General features: G+C 38.0%; 3 protein-coding genes across 4 annotated transcripts in view; 1 reads left to right on the top strand and 2 right to left on the bottom strand.

Annotated features, from left to right (window-relative positions):
- The window catches only part of LOC147180640 (guanine nucleotide-binding protein G(olf) subunit alpha), a 59,097-nt gene extending 55,635 nt beyond the window's left edge, over positions 1 to 3,462 (top strand). For both annotated transcript variants that reach the window (XM_086079202.1, XM_086079211.1), the window contains exons 9-12: positions 74 to 194; positions 274 to 404; positions 488 to 555; positions 1,626 to 3,462. In XM_086079202.1, coding sequence (XP_085935328.1) covers positions 74 to 194; positions 274 to 404; positions 488 to 555; positions 1,626 to 1,772 — 467 coding nt within the window. In that variant the 3' untranslated portion in view covers positions 1,773 to 3,462. The remainder of the gene's footprint in view (positions 1 to 73; positions 195 to 273; positions 405 to 487; positions 556 to 1,625) is intronic.
- A 1,313-nt stretch (positions 3,463 to 4,775) lies between these two features.
- mppe1 (metallophosphoesterase 1) lies at positions 4,776 to 12,552 on the bottom strand. The gene is made up of 9 exons (XM_086073438.1): positions 12,062 to 12,552; positions 11,857 to 11,965; positions 10,483 to 10,586; positions 8,027 to 8,107; positions 7,819 to 7,927; positions 6,951 to 7,013; positions 6,325 to 6,447; positions 6,101 to 6,241; positions 4,776 to 5,542 (listed from the first exon to the last, which is right to left on the bottom strand). The coding sequence occupies exons 1-9, from the start codon at positions 12,319 to 12,321 to the stop codon at positions 5,357 to 5,359; spliced, it is 1,176 nt and encodes a 391-aa protein (XP_085929564.1). The 5' UTR covers positions 12,322 to 12,552; the 3' UTR covers positions 4,776 to 5,356.
- Positions 12,553 to 19,105: 6,553 nt separating this feature from the next.
- LOC147180638 (cathepsin Z) lies at positions 19,106 to 22,663 on the bottom strand. The gene is made up of 6 exons (XM_086073452.1): positions 22,491 to 22,663; positions 21,710 to 21,873; positions 21,459 to 21,638; positions 20,632 to 20,782; positions 20,390 to 20,555; positions 19,106 to 19,519 (listed from the first exon to the last, which is right to left on the bottom strand). Exons 1-6 carry the CDS (start codon positions 22,634 to 22,636, stop codon positions 19,403 to 19,405), a joined length of 924 nt encoding a protein of 307 aa, XP_085929578.1. The 5' UTR covers positions 22,637 to 22,663; the 3' UTR covers positions 19,106 to 19,402.
- Positions 22,664 to 25,242: the final 2,579 nt, after the last annotated feature.

The raw sequence follows: 25,242 nt of genomic DNA, 5'->3' as shown, positions 1-25,242 counted from the left end.
CTTTTTTGGTGTGGTACAATTTTTTGCACCCTGTCCTGGCTCACGTGTTGCTCTACGCGCTCTCCTGCCTCAGACGTCACGGCCATCATCTTCGTGGTGGCGAGCAGCAGCTACAACATGGTAATAAGGGAAGACAACAACACCAACCGGCTACGGGAAGCCCTGGACCTCTTCCGCAGTATTTGGAACAACAGGCCAGTCTTGTTTCGAACCCGCTTTCCGACCCCATCCCAAAGCAATCAAATCACACGTGGCGTGGGCTTGCTTTTGCAGGTGGTTACGCACCATCTCGGTCATCTTGTTCCTCAACAAGCAGGACATGCTTGCCGAGAAGGTATTAGCTGGAAAATCCAAAATCGAAGACTACTTCCCTGAATACGCGCGCTACACCATACCAAATGAAGGTGGGCTTCACACACACACACACACACATTATTATGGGAAGCATTCCACGTGTGTGTTAATAGTCAACTTGCCTTTGCTCTAGCAACTCCGGAACCCGGCGAGGACCCGAGAGTGACGAGAGCGAAGTTCTTCATCCGAGATGAGTTTCTCGTAAGTAGCAAAAAAGACCACAAGAAAACAGCAAATATCGTATAGAGTGAGGAGGACTAAGCCCTGCCACGAAAAGCGCACATCGGCAAATTCAATGGCTTTGTAATGGGTTGTACAGCCCACAACATGGCGGCAAATAGGGGCGGGAATCTTTGAATGTCTCACGATTCGATTCAGATTTTTGGGTCTGCGATTTGATTCAGAATCGATTAAGAACGATTTTTGATTCAAAATGATTTGATTGACAATGAATTTTGCTTCAATCGATAGATGTGCAAGGAATCGTAATGATCTACTCCAGTCTGACTCGCTAATGCTAATTAGTGCGCTACTCGCGGCACTTTTATCATTCAAAAGAACGACTGTCGAATATTTTTAGAATTAGTCTTGATTAGTCAATCGATTAATCAACTAATTAGAATTAGATTTATTTTAATTTTGGCATTTAAGTGTATTACAAAAGCATTTTTTTTTTCGTTATTACTGTTTATTAACCAGTGATTTGTGTTTAAAAAAAAAAGTTTGATGTTGTACTATGTTACCGGTTTGCTCATTGTTTAAAAAAGTAAAAACAGATGTTTGCAAATGTCTTATTTTGATTCAACACAGAGGATAATCAATCTTTCATAAAGGGCTATAGAAATCAGTGAATAATTACTGTTGATCAGAGGTGACAAATCCAGAAAATCAGAAAGTGAAAATCCTGCCACAGTTTGGCTTTAGCCATTGATGCTAGCTAACTAGCTCCCTAGCAGGAAAACGAGCACCATAGGAGCTAGCTAGCAAATCACAAGTTTGGACAATTTTAAATAAATTTTAAAAAAGCTCCAAACAATGACTCAATTATTTAAATAGTTGTTAATGAATTTAATAATCGATTACTTGTCAATTAATCGATGAATTTTGACAGCTCTACATGACTCCCAGCTCCCTGAGCGGTTGCCACAGTCTTCTTCATATACAATATTCTGCCCCCTGCTGGCCAGATACCGCGCACACGCGCGTGCGGTAACTGCGCCGAGCGCAACGAAGTGACGCGTGTCTCTCTTGTTTGCCGGTGGCGTGCGCAGCGGATCAGCACGGCGAGCGGCGACGGCCGCCACTACTGCTACCCGCACTTCACCTGCGCCGTGGACACGGAGAACATCCGGCGGGTGTTCAACGACTGCCGGGACATCATCCAGCGAATGCACCTGCGGCAGTACGAACTCTTGTGATGAGACCTCCCGCCTCCTCCCGAGGACCATCAAGTACTACTGAAGTGTGTCAAATCCTCCTTTTTCTTTTTGACTTTTTGGAGAAGAATTCAATTGATTCCTTTGATGATTTTTCCGTCTTTTTTAATTTTATTTTGTCATTCCACTAAGCTTCAGGCTACCTCCTTTTCTTTGCCCTCCTGTCTCTTTTTCGGATACATGAAGACACCTACAGGACCTCGGTGTAGAGTGTGAGCGCGCGCGCGTGTTTGTTAGCCCCTCCTCCAAGCGAATGAAGACATAAATGCACTTTGCATTAGGTTCCTTTTTTTTTTTTTTTTTTTTTTTTCCTCGATGATGATGATTTGGATTATTCTCCCCCAAGAGGAACACACAATGTAGCATCATGCGATATTTATTAACCCCGTCACCACTTTTTTTTTTTTTTACGTTTAAAACAAAAAAAAAACGCTTTGCGGACCGAGAGAAAAGAGAGACGGGGTGCACGATGACGAAAAAGTACGGCAAGCCGGAAGGATTTCCCAAAAGGAGCTGCTGTGTGCACTTTAGCCCCGCCGCCTCCACAGACTCGGACCTCCAACACGCCACACACACACACACACACACACACACACACACACACACACACACACACACACACACACACACACACACACACACACACACACACACACTCACCATCCTTTTACCTGCGGGGAGGGGAGATTAAAATGTATTCCTTTTCTTTTCTTTTTTTCTTGTACACTGTGCAAGGTGGAATTCTCCTGTACAGACTGTAAAGTGTAATATTATTTTGTACAAGTTGAATTGAAAAGAAAAACAAATCTACTTGTAGATCTTTGTGCCTTGATTATGGCTGTACCTGTAAAAAAAAAAAAAAACAAGAGAAAAAAAAATGACAAAAAACAAAAACGAGCTCAGATGTAAGTAATGTTTTTTTGACCGCGCTGTACAGCTTGATGTCAAAAACACTTTTGGTTTGTTTTCTTTTTTGTCAGCAGCAAAACGAGGAGACTGCGCGAAAGGGGGTGGTCGGGGCGGGGGAGGGGGGCGGGGGTCACTTTCTCTGTAGAGTTTAGTTTTTTTCTGGTTTATAAAAAATATAAATAAACTGCTGTTTATTTAAAAAAAAAAAAAAACACATTCTAGGGAAAGAATCCTAAAAATATACATTATGCAAATTAACCACTTACCTGCAGTTGAGGACCACATGTTGCAGCACCATTGCCTTTTTTTTTCTTTTTTTTTGAGGGATTTTTATTATCTCCTCCTGTTTAATTGTACTATTGTTATTGTTATTATTATTATTAATTTCACAGCTTTAAAACACACATTGGAAATCCATTGAAAGTGTCCAAATTGCAACCTGGTGTTGTTTTCATAGGAACCAACATTATAATTTTTTTTTCTAGATTTTTTTTTTTTTTAAGTGCGTGCGAGATCTTGTGTACATAGACTCACACATGCATTGTGTGTGCGCGTGCGTGTATGAATGTGCAGACAAAGAATTTTATAATTGTATGTACATGTAAATTTATAGGTCTATATAAATATATATGTACAATTATACATGTTTAATTATGTGTGTGCCTAGGTGTACATACCTATGTATGTATACGCTAAATATGTATACATACACACATAGGAAAGCATGTCTAGAATGAAGATGAATAAATGAGCGTGTGCAATATTGGTCATGTTTGGGTGGGGGGTTATTTGGGGGGGGGGGGTCCTATGGGAGCCATACGCGATATAGGCACAGGCACTATGAATGTGTGAGCAGCACCCAACAGAATGAGCTTTTCTCCTTGTACAAAAAAAAAAGAACCAACAAGTCAGCATCAGCCTTTTCCTCTGCTAAATTACACACACACAGTCGACTTGGACGAAACCTCGCTCAAGCCCGGGGAGGACGATGAAATGACATTTTTATTTTTATTTAAATAAAGAGGCACATTAGAGGAGTTCTTTTTTTTTTTTTTTTTTTTTTTTCTGCTTTCTTTACAACACATGTCCAGAATCCACACATCACCGTTTGGTCCTTAAACATGCGAGCCAATGTAGGTGGAGATGTAACAGACAGTTAAAGTATTTTTTATTTTTTTTTGCTCATCATTGATAAAAGGCTACATTATTTTTTTAGGTTTACAAAAATGTGAAGATGCAAGATTGTCTTTGACCTTGGCAGAATAAGTTCCTTGAAAATGTTTTAAGAGCAGTTAGTTTTTTCCCCCCTTGAAGACATGAAAATTCTAGTTTGAAGACACAAAATGTTCTCTGTTTACAAAACACGTTTGATTCTTTGATAATTACAAAAAACTTCATGTTGCTTGAAGATGCAAACAAATTTTAACTTTGGGATACAAACGATGTTTACAAATGTTAACATTCTGTTATGCTCAAAATTTTGATTCATTTTTGAAGAAGAAAAATGTTAGTTGAAGAAACTTTGTTTTGATGTGTACAAATACATTGATCCTCAAAGACACTACATTGTTTACATAGAAAACACTATTGTCTTTGATGTTTCACCCCAAAAAAGTGCATTAGAATCCTTGAAGGCACAAAATTGTTGACGTATAAACAAAAGAATTACGGCAGGTTCATCGAGACTGCTTCGATGCTAAATTGTATTTAATATTTACCAAAAGCACGTACGTTAGCTTCCTTGAACGCTAAATAGTCGCATTGGTTATTGTTTGTTGAGGACACAATTTATCTGATGTTTACCTTGACGGCGCAAAATTATCTTAAATATGCATACGTATACAGGTATTAGGTTCCTTGAAGGCTCAAAATTGTCTGACAACAAAAATACGTACATTAGATTCATGTGCATCCCTTAATTATATTGGATCTTACAAAAACAAGCCAGAGTTGATGAGATTTACAAAAGTGCATGGACTGATTCCTTCTTGTTTTTCAAAGCACTGCTTTGGGTCATTGAAAATTACGTTTGCTTTTATGTTTGTGTGCATGTACGCCATATAACTCCACGGGGCGTTAAAGATGATCCTTTATTAATGCACAGTCGATTGGGAATGTCAACAACTTGGCAAAAACCCTCACAAATATTTGGCACAGAAGATGAGTGACAATAAACACCCTCAACAAACCAACAAAATAAAATGTGAGATGAGGGGTGAGTTTTCAGTTCACAGTGAATTACATAGATCATCAACACACACTTAAAATTGACAATAACAGTAATAAATGTGAGTTTCTGGATGCCAAAAAACAAGGCAAAGTGCTGAAAAGTCAGTGATGGCTCTTTTTGTTTTCTTGGGTACTCCCAGTTGATACAATTACCTGCTTACGACAAATCACCGCCTTTTGGCAAGATCGCGGAATATAAAACAAACCCACATCTTTTTTGTCACAAGCGATAATCACCACGTCATAAGTATCACAAGTTTAAGTCGTTTAAAGGACTTAAAATATTTAAACAATTCGCGTCCTTCCCTTCCCAGTGTTGCAAAAGAAAAGAAAAGAAACCAAGTTGGGTTTTTTTTGGCACGTTCTCAAACCGCGGCTGGTCTCCACTTCCGGCTTGTGCACGCGGGGGTTGCTGGGTAATGTAGTTTTCACAGAGACTTGTGCTTCCCCAGCAGGCAAAGGCTGAGGCACTGCAGCAGGCCCTTCATCCACAAGCAATGCACCAGAACGAGCAGCATCAGGCAGCCGCCGGTAGAGGTGTACACGTTGATGACAGTGCTCTCCTCCGGTAAGAAGCACTTGGACAGCGCGTAGCTGCCCGGTGACACGGACGCCTTTTTTGGAAAGAGGGCGGGAACAAAATGGATGATTTAAAGGGCCAGTTGACAGACGGAGCACATGCTAATGATGTGTTCGTGTGAGCAATGACGAAGTCAATGAATATAAAATAACAGATTTTAAATAGTCATTCGTCGTAATTTGCTTATATTGCAGATTTGCAATAGTAAAAATGCTATAATATGTTCAAAAAGATCCTGTTTGTGTGAATACGTTAAATATTGAACTAATCTAATACTATTATAAAATATCGTTAAAAAAAATGAACTAGCTGCCAAAAAGCGACAACGGTGGTCGTAAAACGAGCGACTTTGGTGTCAAAGGTCAGAGTCGTCAGACACTTGGTCGAAGTGCATGCTGGTAAATGTAGGCATTGCTCACATACATTACGTTGTCTAATTGTGTGTTAGTTTTAATGAAGGCTAATATAATATTAAATAATAATATAATATCAAAATAGCGTTCAGGTTTTTTCCACATTAGAAATAAAATACAATATATAATTATAAACAATATAAAAAAATTTAAAGCCGTCCGGGCGTCCGGCCACCCACCAGGATGAAGCTGGGATTGTTGCGGTTCCTCCAGCTGAAGGAGGGCACGCTGACTTCCGGGTACTTGTTGTCATGGAGAACCTCGCAGCCGCTGTGGGTGTGGCCGCTCAGAATGAGGCGGGGCTTGAACCATTGCAGCAGCTGAGGACGACGACATAAAACCTCATCATCAACATCATCATCGTCGTCGTTTCAGAGAAGACGCGGATGGGAGGGGTCCTCACCCTCTGGGACGCCTCCTTGGACAGCACGTCGTACTTCTCCCTGAACAGAAGGTGGCGCTCACCCGGGGGCGCTGCATCTGTGCCTGTGCAGCCCGCGTCGCTCACTCTGTACAGCGGGTAGTGCTAGAGAATGCCAACCGCATCATTATTACCGTCAAAAAAATAAACTCATTAAACGTCACTAATGAAGCTTAACTGTCTAATATTTTTAAATGTAGGTTACTTGAAGAGGCAAAATTATGTTTGCTCATTTTTAAAACACATAGGTCCGGTTTCTTGAGGATACTAGCTCGTCTGTTTTTTGTTTTGTTTTTTTAAATGTGTAAGTATCTCAAAGATGCTAAATTGGTTATGACGTTCTGTAAATAAAGATACCAAAAAAAGCTGCTTTTGATGTTTACAAAAACACATGCGAGGTTCCTTGAAGATGCTAAACCGTCGTTTTTGATTATACAATTGTCGATTTTTTAAAATTTTCATTTACAAAATGTAAATAAGGTTTATTGAAGAACCAAATTTGTATTTGAAGTTTTACAAGTTATGAATAGAAAAGTTGTTTTGATGTTTAAAATATGTACATTCGCATCATACTTTCTGTTTGACTTTAGAGCGGTTAATGAGCTCACCTGTAGCATGATGGGGGGTGTGGGAGGATACACCTGCGTGCCCTCGCAGCCGTCCCCCGAACTCTGTGCAAAGGCAAGGCAGCTTTATTTATATCGCACATTTTCAATCAGAAATACATCATCAAAACACATTCACAAACAAAACGGTTCATGTGTTCGGAGCAACTGCAGAATTTTAAAATCAATTCTATAACTGACTGGAAATAATAATTTTTAATAATAGTGATTTCAATGTGGATAAAAAATAATGGTGATTTTTTTTCTTCTTCCCATCATCACCCTACTCAGTTTTGTTTCGGTTAATTGAAAGAAATGTTGGTGATATTTGACTTGATAACTCATTCACTGCCATTGATGGCTACAGACGTCAAAAATTATATTATACTATTTCTGTTAGTTTAACATTTTTTCCCACTTTTGTTAACAAGAGTATGAAAACCTAGAAAAAAAATTACTGTACATTTAAAACAGATATACAATTTGTTAACTAGTGAAGTCATGCGATTAATTATGATTTTAAAAATAAATAACTAAATATTAAATAAAAAATAAAAATATATTAAAAATGAAATAAAATCAATTACAATTACTTAAAAAAAAAAAAAAGCTGATTAAAATTATTCGTAATTAATCGCATGACTTCACTAGTTAACTCACGATTAATCACAAATTTTCTATCTGTTCCAAATGTACAATATTTTTTTCTATGTTCTATACACTTGTTAACAAAAGTGGGGGAAAAAAATGTTAAACTAATAGAAATAGTTCAAATGAATTTTTGACGTCTATAGCCGTCAATGGCAGTGAATGAGTTAAAGACGTGGCTTTGTTTATCATTTTGTTTTGTTTGCATGCGCCGCCGACTTGCCTGCAGAGAACAGTTAAGGTCCTTGGAGAGTCTGATGAGCTCCTTCTCCACCGCCTGGCAAATGGGGCAGCCGTCACCATGCAGCGCCACCGTGTTCACCAGCAAGAAGCTAAGCACACACACACACACACACACACAACGGCATTCTAACAACACTTTGTAAAAAAATAATAATAATTTGACTTGGTCAAAACATGAAACGGCTCACTTGACTCCATTTTTGGTGACAATCCTGGTGGAGGAGGCGTTGAAAACCTTCTCGAAGCGCTGTAGCTTGAACCAGTCCATCCTGCAGGGGGCGACAAAAGCTTACTTTCAAACCTGATCAAAACAAGTACTGATTCGATTCCTGTACTTAAAGTTGGGGGGTTTTAAACACATGCACACACAAAAACTACACAAGTGACAACTCTTTTTTACTATTTACAATGGATATGAAAAGTCGACACACCCCTGTTTAAATGCCGGATTTTTGCGTTTTTTTTTTTTTAAAGAGTCCAAGATCAATCATTGTTTTAGTCTACCATTAATGTGACCATATAATCTGTTCAGCTCAGTTGAACAAGAAATATTTTTAGGAGGGGAAGTAAAATAATTGACGTGAGGTTGCACAAGTGTGCACACCCTCTTTATAATAGTGGATGTGGCTGTTTACAATTAATCAACCAAATTCAAACTCATGTTAACCCCAACTAAAGTTCAGTTGTTTGGTACATTTACTATTTACAACAGTTCCAAATAGCAACTTTCAGGCTTCTGCTAAAAAGTAAAAAAAAGTAAAAAAAGATATATATATAATTTTTTTATATAATTCCAGAAACAAGTTTTTTTTAATTTACTTTCTGAAAAATCATATTTTGTAGTGCCCAGTAACATAAGTTTAAAAATGATTGGTTCATTGTCCGGTATGAGGGAGTGCACACTTTTGCAATCACAGCACATCAGTTATTTTTACTTCTCCTCTCAAAAAGATTATTAGGCTTTTTTTTTTTACAGGTTATAGGTCATGTTAGTGGTGTAAAAAAAGTTTTATTTTGCTCTCATTTTTCACATCACAAAAAGCAACAACTCAAAACTTCCTCTTCAACGGTTTCACATGTGTGGACATATGTACTTCCCCTTTTTAGCCGAGCTGCTTATGGCTAACTTGCTTTGAACTCATTTACAAACGTGTTTTGCTTTTTGTTTGACTTATTTTCCTTGCTGGAGGCCTCCTCAGAAGGGGAAACGTGGTGAAATATAAATATAACCCCAGAGCACAAATAGGCAAGTTTAAGCTCAATAACACACACTAATGTTTACATATGCTAAGCTAACATAAATACACTTCAGTTCAAACAACACAACTTTATTTAAACACCACTAGGTGACAGTATCGCTCTGCATACATCTTCTGGGTGTCTTCAAAGGGCAAATACTTTTTGCTGGTTGTACAACAGAGTACAAATACATTATTACTGTATTAAAGTAGAATTTTCACATATCTGTACTTTGTAATTTTCTGGCATAGCTCACTTTTACTCCACTGCGTTTCATCAATGAAAGTATACCTTCACTCAGGAAATAATCTTTGTTACGACAAAATAAGAAAAGAAGAAAGTGTTGGTTGCAGTTATTAACGTGGGCGAGATACTGGCAGGGGAGGTTTCAAATAAAATAAAACTGAATAAATAAAAACTTTAAAAATGAATTCCTTTTTTTTATTGAAGCGTATTGCATTCACTTGGGGGGGGGGGGAGTCCTGTTTTTCTGACTAATGTTGGGGGGAGCTTTGTTTTTTTGAGTATTTTTTATTTTTGTTTTATTGAAATTTTCCCCCCTATTTTTTTTAGTATTTTTTCCGTTTTAAAAAAAGACGTATTTTCCCTATTTTTATTTATTTATTTTTTACTGTAAAAAACAACAACTCTGTTTTTCTGAATAATTTTTTTCTGTTTTTCTGAATATAGTTTTCCCTCAGAGATTAGAGAACAAACCACAATACAGTATGCGCATTCATTCCTTTATTGAGAGCCAGTAAGTAAACATGACCATCTTATTGCATATGGAGGTATGCAGGAAAGTGTGCGTTTCCGCTATTAGCGAGTCTGCAACAAGTCACTTGGAGTTCAGAGGTAAAAAATAAAATAAAATGCTCGATAATAATAATAGAATCATTTTTTTCCCAGTTTTTTTTCTTTATTTATTTTCTTTATTTTTGTCCTGTTTTTTTAAATAATTGTTTTCCCTGTTTTTCTGAGTCATTTTTCCTCCTGTTTTTCTGAATCGTTTTTGACAGACAACAAATATTCAGTAAAACAATAAAAAAATATTCAGAAAAACTGAAAATGAAAAAAAACCTCAAAAAAACAAAGCTCCCCCAAAAAATTTGTCAGAAAAACAGAAGTTGTTTTTTCTCTCTCAAGTGAATGCAATACGCTTTTTTACGAAAGTACAATACATTTCAGAAATGACTTTTGATACGTGATACAGCAACTCAATTGTTCTCACGTAAGTACAAGGCGACATATTGAAGTCATTTCCTGTTAAGATATTTTCACCTCTACTAAAGTATCGCTTTCAATTTTATTGTGTCTTTGACTTTGCACAAAGTCCAACTATGATCACTTGCTGACTCGCGCGCGTGACGTTCGAAGCAACAAAATAGCGTCAGCGTGCCCTTACTCGTAATGGAAGCCGATGTCGTGATTCCCGACCAGCACCACCAGCTCCGTATCCCCGGAGTGGCGGAACATCCTGTGGAAGCGCCGCACGTCGTCCTCCCAATTCTGCAGAGAACTTTGACGCGTTATGTCGCACGCTCACCAACTGACATTTTTTTGCCCTCAAAATGTATTTGAACGGAGTGTGGACAAGCGGAGTACGCAACAACACAATATGTATTAGTGTAGGAGCCACAAATAGACTAATTTGTAAATTTGATGCCCTACCTCCAATTAATTGCCATGTCATCCACTAAATTGAATAAATGCCACATCTCAAATAAGACGCCTTATTCTATCCCCTTGATGCAATTATAGTCGGATGTTTGTTATAGTTCGGGTCACAAATTCACCAATTTCCTCAATTAGATGCCATACCCTCAAATAATCAATAGATGCCCCCCCCCCCCCCCCCCCCGGTTAACTTAAGCACCAATCCACCCTTTTTTTCTGATTTGATACAGTTACTACCTGTTTTATTTCCTTTTTTTTTTTAAAGAAGAAAAAAAAAAAAGAGACAAAAACGGTTTTATTTCCTGACGGGAAAGGAAGGCCACCCTTTTGGCAGTACAAGTGGTGTTGAATGTGTGAGAAAAAAAAATGTCGCGCTTCAAATAAAAAAAAAAGTCCTACTCAATGAACTGATTAACTACAGACACTACCTTAATTTTTCCTGATGAGAAAAAAGGAGGCATTTAACTCATTCACTGCCAGCCCGGTTAAAATGGATCTTTGACGTCTATAGCCGTCATTGGCACTGAATGAGTTATTTGTCCTAAGCGTATGATAAACTAGGGGCCACAAACACTGTTTTTCAATAATTACACGCCATGCTCAAATAAATCAATCTTGTGCTTGGAAAAAAAATGAAACCCTTCTCTTTTTTTTCCCACTCAATGACCTGGTGCCATTACAGATTACAGTTACTAAATTACTATGTTTGTCTTGAAGTGACGCACCCTGTAAGTATCTGTTAAAGGAGGGGTCACAAACTGTATTTCTTAAATTAGACACCACACCCCTAATTTATCACCACTTGTTGTCCACTTAAAAAAATATTTTTTTAAAGCACTAGATCTCAAATAAACTCGTCTGGTAACTAATTGAAAAGAGCCAACCATCACAATGTGGGCAATTTCCTCAAATAGTTGCCCTGCCCTAATTAATGTCTGGACTGATGTGATTTAATTACAGTACCTGTTCTTTTCTTAACGGGAAAAGGGGAGGTGCTTATTTGAGGTCAGTGTTTGTTTGTTCCAATTGACGTTTTTGAATGCTCTGAGCTCCCTTTCTCAAGCCATTGTTGTTTTTGAGTAAACATAAACGACCCCCTTACCTTTTTGGAGCTCCACTTGCCTTCGTCGAAGATGTCCCCCAGGATGAAGACCACCTCGGGCCTGAGGAGCCACAAGGCGGTCTGGAACGCGCGCTCCATCTGCCATTCCCTGCGCATGCGCACACGAGCACTCGCTTGTTATTATGGCATCAATCAACGAGTGAAGGACACAAGGTTGTTGTTGTCATCGTCGCTTTGCGTGTACCTCCTCAGCTTGTCGAACCAGTGGCCGCCGACGGCCCCCAGGAGGTGCGTGTCGGACAGCACCATGGCGCGGACCGGCGGCGAGTCCGGCGGCCGGCCGTCGATGCCCTCCCCCCCGCCGCCGCGCGCATGCTCCACGCGGGGCCAGGCGCACTTGAGGATGGCGGGGAAGTAGATGAGATACTCGCAGAAGAAGAAAGCGCCGCCGAGCAGCAGCATCAGCACGGCGGCCAGCAGCCACCTGACGCCGAACCTGGCCATGGTTCTCCTCTTACGGCGTGATGGAGCGACCCATGAGGCATCTTCTACTCCTCCGCCTCCTCTTCTTCTTCCTCCTCCTCCTCTTCGTCTTCTTCACGTCGCCGTCCCGACGTGGCCCAGGATGGCGGATGAAGAAGATGTCGGGTGTAAAGTTGTGAGGAAAAACAAACACGCAACGCGATGAGAGACGCAGTCGGCCGAGCTCCGCTCCGATCGTCAAGCTGCGCTCACGACGAATTTCCGCTTGGATTGCAAAATAAAAGTCGAGGAAAGGGAAGTTGAGCTGATAGCTTTGGATTGTCCATTATAGTTAGCTTTTAGTTCGTAACTTTTGTTTGCTACATTTTGTTAGCTTTAATTAGTTTCCAGAGAAGGTTTGTTAGTTTGTAATTGGGATGTTCATACCATTTTTCAGCCTGATACGAATACGAGTAGGCTACTTAACTCTTGAGTAATCACTAATACCGATACCATTAGTATTTTTGATATGTAACATTTCCCCCAAAAAACAATGACAGATCATTTGAAAGAAAAACCTTATATCCCAATACAGCATTTCTCCTTAAAATTGCATGAAATTAATAGCAATTTTCTTATTCAATTTCTACACTCTAAAAATGGATTGGTAAAAAAACAACAACAAAAAACTATCTGGGTGGTTAAGTTCATAATGGCTTGATTAACCAATAGATTGGTCAGACATTGACCATGCCGGGTGGTTACGGGCATAACAATTTTATTGGTTCGCCAAACAATTAATGAAATTGGTTACAATAGAAAGTAAGCCTAGGTAGATCACTTGGAAATATATTTTTTGTATCAATTTATTGTCTTCTTAATGTTTTTATTAATTATTATGATTACAATATATTATAATATATCAATAATATAGTGTTTACAAATGGAAATGTGTGTCTGGATAGATAAGTAGGCATGACCAACTCAGGCCTGGACTGGCCATCTGGCATTTAGGGCACATGCCCGGTGGGCCAGCCTCTTTTAGGGCAGATTCAGTACTTTTTCATTATTATTTTCCTACTTCTTACCCCCAAGAGACTGGCCCACAATTTAGAGGGACAAGTCCGTTAATCCAGTTTGAATATAGATAGCAAAAGGAATGGGGTCAGAGTAAGGTCACAATAAGAAACAGGTAGCAGTGTGTTCAGAAATTAGGGGGACAATGAAGAACAAAAAAAAAGAAGAAAAAACAACAATCACAGCGTTTTATCAAAAACAAACAATGTAGCTTGCTGAGATGTGGCAGTTACAGTAATTGTTGGGTCCAGTCCCAATAATGAAATAAAAGCATTTGCTCTTACCCGAATCAAGCTAAATGTAAAGTAAGACCTTTTTGATGCTACTTGCACGGTAGGAAAATCCTAATTGTGTTATTTAAAATGTAAATTCCATGTACATTTTACATAACCGTTTTTATTCATGCCAATTTGTTGCTCATAAATGATTCTCCATACGCAAATGTGAAAACGGGCCCTTTTTGTTTTTGTTTACTTTGAGCACCTGCCCCTCTAAAGGTCACTGCACGCCCCTGCCCTTCAGTAGACAAATACTTTAGGAAAATGAGAGATACAGTCGGAATCCAACCTGATACAACCACAGACATCATGTTTTGTCCTACAGCAAAGTGATAATACAGTATCAGACACAGAGAGAAGAACAAGGTCTACTTTATCCTTGTTTGTTTATTGAATATATAAAACAGCAACAGAAATACTGCAATTAAAATAAAATATATAAAAGAAAAGGTTTTTTTTCATCATTAAAAAGCAGATGTCGTTTATATAGAATATGAATAACTTAGGGCCAAGCACTGACCCTTGGGGAACGCCGCGAGAGATCATCAATTGTTTTGATTGTATGTTGTTGAACTGCAAATACTGATATCTGTTATCTAGGTAACTTTTAATCCATTTATATGCTAAGCCTCTTATGCCGTGTCTCTCTAATTTATTCAATATACTATGATCTAAAGTATCAAATGCTTTTTTTTAATCTATAAAAAAAATCCCACTAGTAAATTCTTTATTATCTATAATTGTAGCTATAGCTTCTACAAGTTCCATGACTGCCATCGAGGTTGATCATTTTTTTTTCTAAATCCATATTAATTTTCACTTAAGAGCTTAAGAGTTTCTCGATGAAAGCGTCCAGTCCATGTGAAAAAAAGTTTCTCTAAAAGTTTTGAGAACTGTGGCAAAAGTGATATTGGTCTATCGTTAGTGAATAAATGTCTATCTCTGTTTTTATAAATAGGAATGACTTTAGATACCAGCTTTAAATGACAAATTACAGATGTATGTGAATGGTTGTACAACATATTTTTTTTGACTAATGTCGATATTAAAGCAATCGGTGGACTTAAAATTATTATTTTTTTAACATTTAAAACTTCTGTTTCATTTATTGCATTAAGAAAAATAGTGTAGGAGTTTTAAAAAAATATATATATATTTATCTACTTCATATTTATTTCTCGACTCAGGAATTGATTCCTTCCTCACACTCAAACAAAAGATTATATGAGGTTACACGTGACCTAAAATACATATTGTACTTTTTTTTTTAAAGGACAGACAAAAACCAAAAGATGTACTATTTCATTTCAAATCCTGCTCCGTTTACCATCCAGCCACGTGCTTATTTGTTTACACATCACTATTAATAGAATAAAAAACTTTCTTAACGAAAAGCAAATGTCAGCACTTCCTCGATTTTAGCTCGTGACAGGAACCGCCTCGATGTTAGACCCCTCGCTCGGTCTGAGCTGCTCCTTGATATGGCGGCGTCAACCTGATAAGAGGAAAGTAGCACATCTTACAAATCATTGACAGGCCGTTTGGTTATCGCATTGCGCACTCGTGGTAGCAGATGGGACAAATGGGATTATTGGCTTTTAAGATTCCGGGCAAGCCGGTTGTGCGTGTTGCGCACTTCACTTGCCAACCGAATTGGTTCCACCAGCGCTTCTGTTTGTAGTCATACCAGTTCGACCAGTCGCTTTGCTGACTGACTTGTTTTGCATGACAATTAGTTGGAATGCTTCACCTTTGTTCCAGGAAAGAGTGCGAGAGGAGTGGCCACCACGTGCATATAAGTTACTCACTCCTCATTGTGTTTGGAAGCAGGTGCATGCTCTTTTTTTATTTTTTTTATTTTTACTGTGATTATTTTTTCTTACAGTGCATAAAAATGGCCATTCAAAGATGGCACAAAACTGTTGAACAACAAACCAACATTAAATCCAAAAACTCTTGTACTTTTTTTTTCTCATAAAATTCAACTCACTCATAATTTTAATATTATTCAAATACTATGTTTGTCCTGCATAGTATTCCAATTCTGCAAAAAAAAATTATTAGGCCCACCCGTGTTGTAGCTTAGTATATGGCAGTGCATGTATAAGACTTGCCATGTCTGCCATCTAGTGGTGAATGGTGATATAACAATTTGCCAATGATGTTTCAGACTTGATTTAAGACTTTTATTTCTACACTTGTATTTGGCTAAAACACAGCTAAATGTAACTATAGTCTCAAATGCACAAAATCATGTGGACTTTGGCCTTTTCACTGCCACTTCTTCCTTTTTGTGAGTAAGGGCAATGGGGTAGATGCCCAGACTTCTGACTTCCAGGTCTTCCGGCACTGCTGGTCGCGTTCCAACACTCGCATCCCCACCCCTGCGCCCCCCAACCGTGCGCTCCCGCTCATCGGCTGGGAGGGTGTCTCGGCTAACAGAAGTGCTTCGGACACTGAGACAGACGCTACACACTCGCAGCCTCGCACCCGTCGACGGGAACGCGCAACCGAGGGGCACAGAGGCGGAAGCGCAAGTACAGAAACAAAGTTGATAAATGAAAACCCGGAAGTCGGAAGTCCCGCATCCTCCGTGACATATAGCCCACTTGACTTTTTTTTCTTTTCTTTTTGCTTTCTTTATTAATTCACACTTCAACATCCAATTCAAACTGAGCACATAAACGGTGCTGTCAAACTAGACATAAGAAAAAGAAAACACAAAAAAAAAAGGTCTAATCGTAGTCCACTTGACTTAACCTGACATCAAAAAGTCTAATCGCTGAACCTTATGTCACCTTCGACCAATCACGGTTCACCTGTTTCCCAGGTTTGGTCATGTGGCATTTGCAAGCTCAGTCGTTATGCTACGTTCACACCAAAGGGAGACCTTTCCGGCGGTGCGGTTGCATTGCAGTCAATGGACTTTGCAGGGGTGGCGAGCATTTTGCTACTTCGCCCATTTCGTCGCCGTTGACTGAATTGAACTTTTGGCGCCAAATATGTCACACAGCAGACAAAACACAGGAAGCGGTTGTGTTCAGAACGTGTAGCATAGCAATGGAGGCTAGCTTGATCGTCCGTCACGCTTTGCAGGCACCCGCAGCTGTACGACATGGCGAGCTACGTGGACCGGGCCAAAAGGGAGATTGGAGGAAGAAGCGTGGAGGTCGTTTTATCTGGTGAGTTTGTTTGTTCAATTGTCTAAGTGTGAAGCAAGCTAGCAATGCTACACTAAAATTAGCACCTTCTACCGAAGCGGCAATCCCTCCTCTTCTTCCGTTTGTGGCGCTGAGCGAAACAAATGGGCTCTTTGCACAAATTCACTACTTCCTGAACGCAGTGCCATTCTTCATTTCTTGTCTTTCATGATTGGACAAACAAATTAATCCAGGTGTGTCTGGCCATTGTCGTTGTGGTTACTGAGGTCATGAAATCATGAGTTCAGGAAGTAGTGGATTTGTCTGTCACTTCGCACGCGCACCATGAACGAGCCTGACACTGATGTTGCAGTTACGCTTTGGGACAGAGGTGGCAGTCGCGAGTAAAAAAAAAAAGTGACAAACTGCACAAAGATCCTTTAAATCAATTTTGTATTTGTAATTTTTTTTATGCATAGTAATTCTCTTTGTTTGATGTTCATTTTGACAGTAAACAAAGTTAGATTTGCAATAAGTGTGAATCTACATGTGTTTCATATTAACTCATTCACTGCCATTGACGGCTATAGACGTCAAAATTAGTTTTTGTTAACAAGAGTATGAAAACCTAAAAAATATTTATTGTACATATATAACGGATATAAAATTTGTGATTAATCGTGAGTTAACTAGTGAAGTAATGCGATTAATTACGAAAAAAAATTAATTGCCTTACTTCCCTAATTTTTAATAATCCTTTGTTCTTTTTTTAAAGTAATTAAAAAAATTGTTTTTAATGATCTTTTCTTTAAAAAAAAAAAAAAAAGAACAAACAGAAAAGATTATTAAAAATTAAGGGCGTCAGGCGATTACATTTTTAATAATAATTAATCGCACGACTTCACTAGTTAACTCACGATTAATCACAAATGTTATATCTGTTCTAAATGTACAATTAAAAAAAATCCTAGGTTTTCATACTCTTGTTTAACAAAAGTGGGAACAAATGTTAAACTAATAGAAATAGTTGAAATTATTTTTTGACGTCTAAAGCCGTCAATGGCAGTGAATGAGTTAATAATAAGAAATCCCCCAAATACTGTTAATACAGTATTTGGAGGCTTTTTTTTTTAATGAGTCATTTTGATATTGTATTCTATAGCATAGTTCAAATGCGGTTGCACATCAAATAAAGCAGTTCAGAGAGACTTATGTAGCAGCATGCTGTTGGCGTTGATGACGTGGTGGCTTTGAGAGAGCAAAAAAAGCAAAAAATGTGGGCGGAGGCCATGTTCTTCTCCAGATGTTCGGACATGCCGTGTTTTTCTTGCAACACAACATTGCTGTGTGTTTGGGGGGGGGGGGGGTGAGGGGGGGGGGTCGAGTGGGGGACATAAAACCAGCCTTTCAAGTGGCGCACAAAGCAGCTTTGTGATTTCCGGGGCATTTTATTAGGGACATCATGACTCAGTCGACGACTTTAACAAAAGCTGTTCAGGGACGCTGGTTCACAATTCCCAAAAAGCATTTTCACAGGAAATAATAGGGATAACGAAACTGCTGACAACTAACATGTGGGGAATTCATTTTTATCATTTAGGAGGAGACTGAGTTCAAGTTACATGGCTGCAATGAAAAGTGCCGTATGCAATAAAAGACTGCCCCTGTAGGTCAATAGTGGAAGTGATTTCTATTGATAGAAGTTTGACTACTCCAGAAGTAAATTACTACATTTATCCCAGTCATCTTAAACCTTTATTTTACTGCTTTAAGTCACATGTTAGCATTGTAATAACAATAAAAACTCACAAAAAGCTATTAAGCAAACCCATCGCTATTTTAAAAGCTTTATTCACGTTACATGAGTCACATTTTATTGTGAAGTCACACGTGTAAAAATATGAATACAATTCAATAAAACTGAAATGAAGTGAAACAGTCTGGTTGAGGTCTCATATGACTATTTTTTTGGTGATTGGATTATCAAGGTTCCACAAGGTCTTTTTAAATTATAATCTGCCCAGCAACAATCATCTATGTTGTCGCATTCCTTGAAAGGTCTAAATCTATAATAAAAATGACATGAACCACAAGGATACAATTTCCTCTCAAATGCTTAACTTGACATGAAAACAGCTTGATGCCTTTAAATAAATAAAAATAGAATATTTACTAATTCTATCTGATATTGCTACTGTAAAGCACTCGTATCTCAAGTCAAAACAAAAATATTGTCCGGACAGCTTGGATCTTGAAAAAATGATGGAGCAACCACCAGCTCACCTTTCCGCGACAGTCGACACAGGTTAAGAAAATGTTAAAAGCCAAATCAAGGGTGTGAAAAACCTTTATTATTATCATGATTATATACAATGAGACTTTATGGGTTAATATTAATTCATCTTTTATTGGCTTTCATAATCTCATGGTAGGAGCAAAGCCGTCGTACTTGGCCCACATGTAACAGGATGTTTTTTGTGATCAAATGTTTTTACTTACATTTTCTTTTTTTGCAAACGGCGGGGAAAAAAAACATATTCTCTCCGCTCCAACAAGAATAGTGTTAAATTTGATCATTTCTCCAGCAACAGAAAGTTGTTCATGAATACTGATACAAATAATCTTCATCTAAGAAATAACAATAGGATCGCCATATGCACAGTGTTTCTCAATCCCCAAATTGAACCAGTTGCCTTTGCCACCTTTAAAGGCACTGGTGACCATTCGGGCCCAGCCGCGTTCTCCCTGGGGGAAAAAAAAGCATAGACAGAAATTTATTCTGGGTGGTCTTAGAAGTTCATATTTTCGCCTAAAGCTAAGACAAGTAGGTCCAAACATTGAAAAATTCAGTCCAAAAAGACAGGAAGTCTGCCATTTTGGTTTAAAATGCATATTTTGCAGTCAATTTAACAAAACAATCAGTTCTCCATAGCAACATAAAACTTAATAGCAATGTCTACCATTAGTAGTCTCGAAAAAGTCTCAAGAAGCCGTACCTGAAAAGACACAGCAAAGTCTACCATTTTGCTTTTTAACTCATTCACTGCCATTGACGGCAATAGATGTCAAAAATTCATTTGAACTATTTCTATTAGTTTGACATTTTTTTCCCACTCTTATTAACTAGAGTATGAAAACCTAGACTTTTTTTTATTGTACATTTAGAACAGATATTACATTTGTGATTAATCGTGAGTTAACTCGTGAAGTCATGCGATTAATTACGATTACAAATTGTAATCGCCTGATGCCCCTAATTTTAAATAATTTTTTCTTTTCTTTTTTAAAATCGCGTCAGGCGATTAATTTTATTTATTTTAATAATCACTTGACTTCAATAGTTAACTCAGGATTAATCACAAATGTTATATCTAATCTAAATGTACAATAAAAAAAAAAATTCTAGGTTTTCATACTTTTAACAAAAGTGGGGAAAAAATTTTAACTAATAGAAATAGTTCAAAACGAATTTTTGACGTCTATAGCCGTCAATGGCAGTGAATGAATTAATTTAGCAATTACTCAGGGTGCTTTGGCCAGTTTCCCTTCGCAACAAGTCATTTTGATAGGTCTGTCAATCAAAGTATCTGGCTGCAGTGTGCGTGTGGCACCCACCCAAAATTCTCCCCAGGAGTTCCTGACGATCCAAAACTCTGTGCCATCATCTGCGACACCCCAGCCAGCCACAGACACGATGTGATTGGGTAACGAAAGGGGATGAAACTCTGAGAAGATGCCCGCCGAGTAGCCCTCCAGGCCCTTGGTGGCCATCAGTGAACAACTTAAAAAAAATAATAATAATTAAACGTCTTCAGCTCTTTGTCGCCCCCGTCTGGTAAATCATCACTTCTGGTTACCTGATGGGCCCGTTGGTGTAAATCTCCGCTTTCATGTGGTCTCTCCCGGACACTCTGCCGTAATCGTCTACTTTCCACACGGTGTAGTTCCTCACCACGTCGCATGATGTCACTGAGGCGCACGAGCCACACTGGTTGAAAAGCTCGCACTCTGCCAGGCGGTGGTGGTGGAGGGTTGGGAACAAAAATAACGTGGGAAAAGAGAGAGGAAAATAACACAGGAGGTAGAGAGCAAAGATGCGCCCATCCTGCCCCCTACTGGCTAGGAGAGGCATGACATAAGTGTGAAAATGAGACGTTTCAAGCCGTGTTGCAAAAAACAAAACAAAAACATGCGCATAAATTAATATCGAAACTAACTGAACAAAGGTTTCACAATTTTGAAAAAAATTCACCCAATATTTGTATTGTTTAAATTGTGAATTCTGCCCAACAACAAATGACAAGAACAGGAAAAAAAATTGTTGATTGACTGTATTTTATGTTTGGCCCCAAAAAAAGCCAATATGGGTCAAAAAGTGACCGACCGTCAAATGAATAACCCAAAAGTTGGGTTGGTCCCTTGTTGACCCATATTAGGTTGTTTTTGACCCAACTGCTCTTAAGAGTGACCAGGTAAACGATTTAGACAAATAGGGTCAGTCCTTCACTAAATTTAAATCCAGTGTAACCAACCCACTTTTAAACTCTTTAGAATTTTTTTCACACAACAAATTTGGGTCAAATTTTAATACTGAGATTCTGAAAATTCAGTGATCAACCAATGTTAATTGTGAGGTCTCATGTGACCAGTCAACACCATGGGCTAATAATAACCATGAGCGTACTTTGGTTTTTGGCTTGGTAGTTGTTGCAGGTCTCATCCGGGATGCCATGCTCATGAGCGTAGGCGTACACGCCCAGGTCATCGCCGCCGTAACACGATCCCGCCCGACCGCAGTCGATGACGTTCTGGACCGACAGGTACGCCAACGGCCATGCGCCCCCGCGCTTGATGTTGATGCGGTCTAGGGTGAGAGGAAGAAAAAGTTAACGAGCCCATCTCATTGTGTGCCCGCCTCATTGTGGCCACGGTTACCGGCGAGGGCGCTGGTGGCTCCCATAGCCCAGCAGGAGCCGCAGTATTGCGGGATGTGCTGGTTCCTGGTGACGCTCACGTAATTCTGCCCATCCACGCTCCTCCAGTCCCACGAGCGGGGAAGGTCGGACGCTTTTGTGTACTCGTGGGGTCGAGGCCGCGTCCTAAAGAAAAATACTTTTTATTCTTATTAAAATAGGCCTTTTGTTTTTGGATATGACAGACACAAACTAAATGTGTTATTATTTAGGATGATTATACAGTATATTGTGATGGTGTTTGTTTTGTATTACTTTATTTTTATATGAATGTTGGATTATTTTATCATTATATTTTCATTTTGTGTAAGTATTCAAATTTTGTATAATTTTATATATATACAATAAAGAATTTCCAATTGTTGAATATTATGATTACACAATATATTTAGATGGTTTTCATTAGTTTTTGTTTTTTATCTTTATTTTGTGATTTATAAAGAAAATATTTCATGTCATGTATTTAATTATTGTTATTTATCCTATGATTTTATGGTTTTGTTTTGTTTCTACTTTATTCGTTGTTGTTTTTTTCAAATAATACTTGATTATTTTTAAATTTATGGCCAGCGTTTATTTGTCAGCGTCGTCATCCGCACATCAAGAAGTGGCTCGTTAACATATGATTTTTTATATATATATATTTTTACATTATGCAAAAGTCGTCGATATGAGGTTGCTTCTAAAGACACAAACAACAGCCTTCTCAACAGAGCAGCAAATGCTCACGCCATCGAACTCACCGGACAAAGCCTGGCCTGCTGTCGTTGATGGGTTTGTAACAAGGCTCGTTTAAAAGTTGAGCAGTGCTTTTGAAGGATAAAAGCAACAAAAAACAAAAACAATAACAACAACGTAATAGAGGAAGTACGGCCATGTAGGGCGCCATCTTGGAGTCCTGTCACGTGACTAGGAGGAGCTCTGGTGCGCCCTTGCGGTCAACAGGAACATGACATCAACAAAGTATGACGTATGACTATAACACGAGGGGAACATTTTTGTTTTTTTTTGTAAAATTTGTTAACAGCTTGTGACGTTTTGATGTATTAACTGCTGATGAAGTTTTAGAAGTAACGTTGCGGCCATAATAACGAGCCATCTCCGTCCATTCGTGAATTTGCTGCCTCAGCAGGAAACTTATTTGACTATTTAAACTTGCTCAAATTGCATTACAGTACACCTAATGCACTGCTGTGTATGGATGTGCAAGTGTGTTTATGTGTGTGTGTGGCTTTCTTAATGATTAGGTGCAATCAAATTAGACGTGCATTTGGAACCCACTACACACCAACTGAAGAGATTCACCTCCACTTTGCTACATCTCCGTGATGATGATGATGATAAGCAACTTTGTGCATTCTCTGCAAAAAAAGTCCCCTGCCTTCAAAATAGTGCTTCTTTATGGAGTAACATTTAGAAAATTCTACAGCACATGAACTGAAGTAATGGGAAATATTTAATTTTGTTTTATTTTGTTACTTTTTGGCTTATTTTAATGTAATGTTTTATTATTATTATTATTTAGTTTTTTTTGTCCATGAGACTTGCAACGAAAAACACAAGTGATTTTATTTATTCATGTTTTATTTATGTGGATATATTATAAAATAATTGTATTTTTATCATTTTCATTGGTCGTTTTTTAATCAATTATATGTTTCCTTTTTTTGGTAGTGATTTTATTCATTCAGTGTTTTTAATTAATGTTGATGTTTTTTTTAACACTTTTTCAGTCATTTAAGACATTTGAATTTTCTACGTCAAATAAATGTTTAGAATTTCTAATTATTTAATTGAAAACATTTGGAGTTATTTTTTATTGATCTTTTAATCAATTTAAAAAAAAATAAAAAAAACGATTTTACTGCCACACGTTATCCAAAAAACAACCCCCCGACTGTGCCAGCCGATTTTGAACATTTTAACTCATCTTTCAAAGCAAACAGAATATTTATTGTGTGCTCTGACTACATAAACATGGTGGGTACCAAATGAAAGATCGCGTTCCATTCTTTCATTAGGAAAAAAGTATGTTTCCACCTTATTCTGTTCTTTAGTTATCACCATTTGAAAATAGGTCATTTGAGTGACATTGAGCGAAAATTGAAAAGATAAGGAGAAAAAAAGGCTTTTTGTTGAAAGATAGATTTTCTGCACAACAGTGACTTTGACACAAATATTTTTTGTTTAGTGACGCTCTCTGAATTAGATTTAATGTGACAAAGGCTTTGTTCATTCATCCTTGAAACAGTTCCATTTCATCAGATTCGTCATGTTTTATTGTAATTTGATATTACTGGGAGCCAACTGTAAAGAGATACAATGCTTCCATCTGCTGGCCATAGTTAGTGGCTGCTTTGGGATTTTACAACTAAAATGACAAGGCAGCGCTGCACAGACATTGCACTGACTATTGAGAAAAAAAAACATAGTAAACATCAAATAACGTTTTTGGTGGCATTTATTTGGATTTTAGTATACGTCATTAAACGTTTTTGGCGGTAAAAGAGTTTCAATCAATTTATTTATTTTGTTCCTGAAACTTGCAAATACAACTACTTTTATTTCCGTACTTTTTTTGGTCGGTATATATTTTTTTACATTTATTTAATTTTTTTTATTTTGGACTTGAATTTCCCAAGAAAAAAATACAATAAGTTACTTATTTATTCATGATTGATTTAATTGACAAATTTAGAAATTATTTTATTTTATTTTTTATAGTGTGATTTTTTATATGGTAAATGGAGTGCACTGATATAGTTCTTTACACACCATATGGTGTACAAAGTGCTTTACAAAGCTTCACATTCAATAGTGTTGTTGTTTTGTTTTGTTTCCTGAAACTTGATAAAACAAACACATGCTGTTCATTTTTCAAATGTATTTATTTTAACTTTTTTTTAAATTTCATTTTAATAAAAAAAAAATATTTTGTTACTTTAAAAAAATCCTTTTAAATGAATTTGTGTTTTGTTTTTTTGGGGGATGAAAGTTCTCATAAAAGATCATTTTTTGGGGGTTGGTTGGGGTTGGTATGAAAAGCGTTATGGGGGTGGCGCAGGTCATGCCGGCTATCCAGTCCAGTGTGTGCATTAGGTGCCTCGTTTCCTTTCTATTGAGAACTAAGAAGCTCAATGAAGCTCAATGACAACAATAAACAAGTGGTTGAAAGCCATTACCCCGCCCGACATCCTCAACTAACTGCTAACGTTCGCTCCATTTGTCCTGCCCTGTTCCGGCGTTAAGTGAAAAGAAAACATTACCGAGGAAGAGCGCCGAGCGCCACACCAGCATCACTGCGGCCGTTGAATTGCATTTGATTAGGCCTCTTTCACGCAGAGACCCTGCAAGACGCGCTCGCATTGGCAGTTTAGTTCACTTCTCACATACACAATTTGAGTTTTTTTTTTGTTGCAGGATCTCTGTTTGAAATTGGTTTTATTTTGCGATCTACATATTAGGATGCAGCTATTTTTCAGGATCGCTGCGTGA

This window comes from Leptonotus elevatus, chromosome 1, assembly GCF_054856555.1.
Source record: "Leptonotus elevatus isolate MCC_2025b chromosome 1, RoL_Lele_1.0, whole genome shotgun sequence".
NCBI classification, from domain to species: Eukaryota; Metazoa; Chordata; class Actinopteri; order Syngnathiformes; family Syngnathidae; genus Leptonotus; species Leptonotus elevatus.
This window is presented reverse-complemented; position numbering and strand designations above follow the sequence as displayed.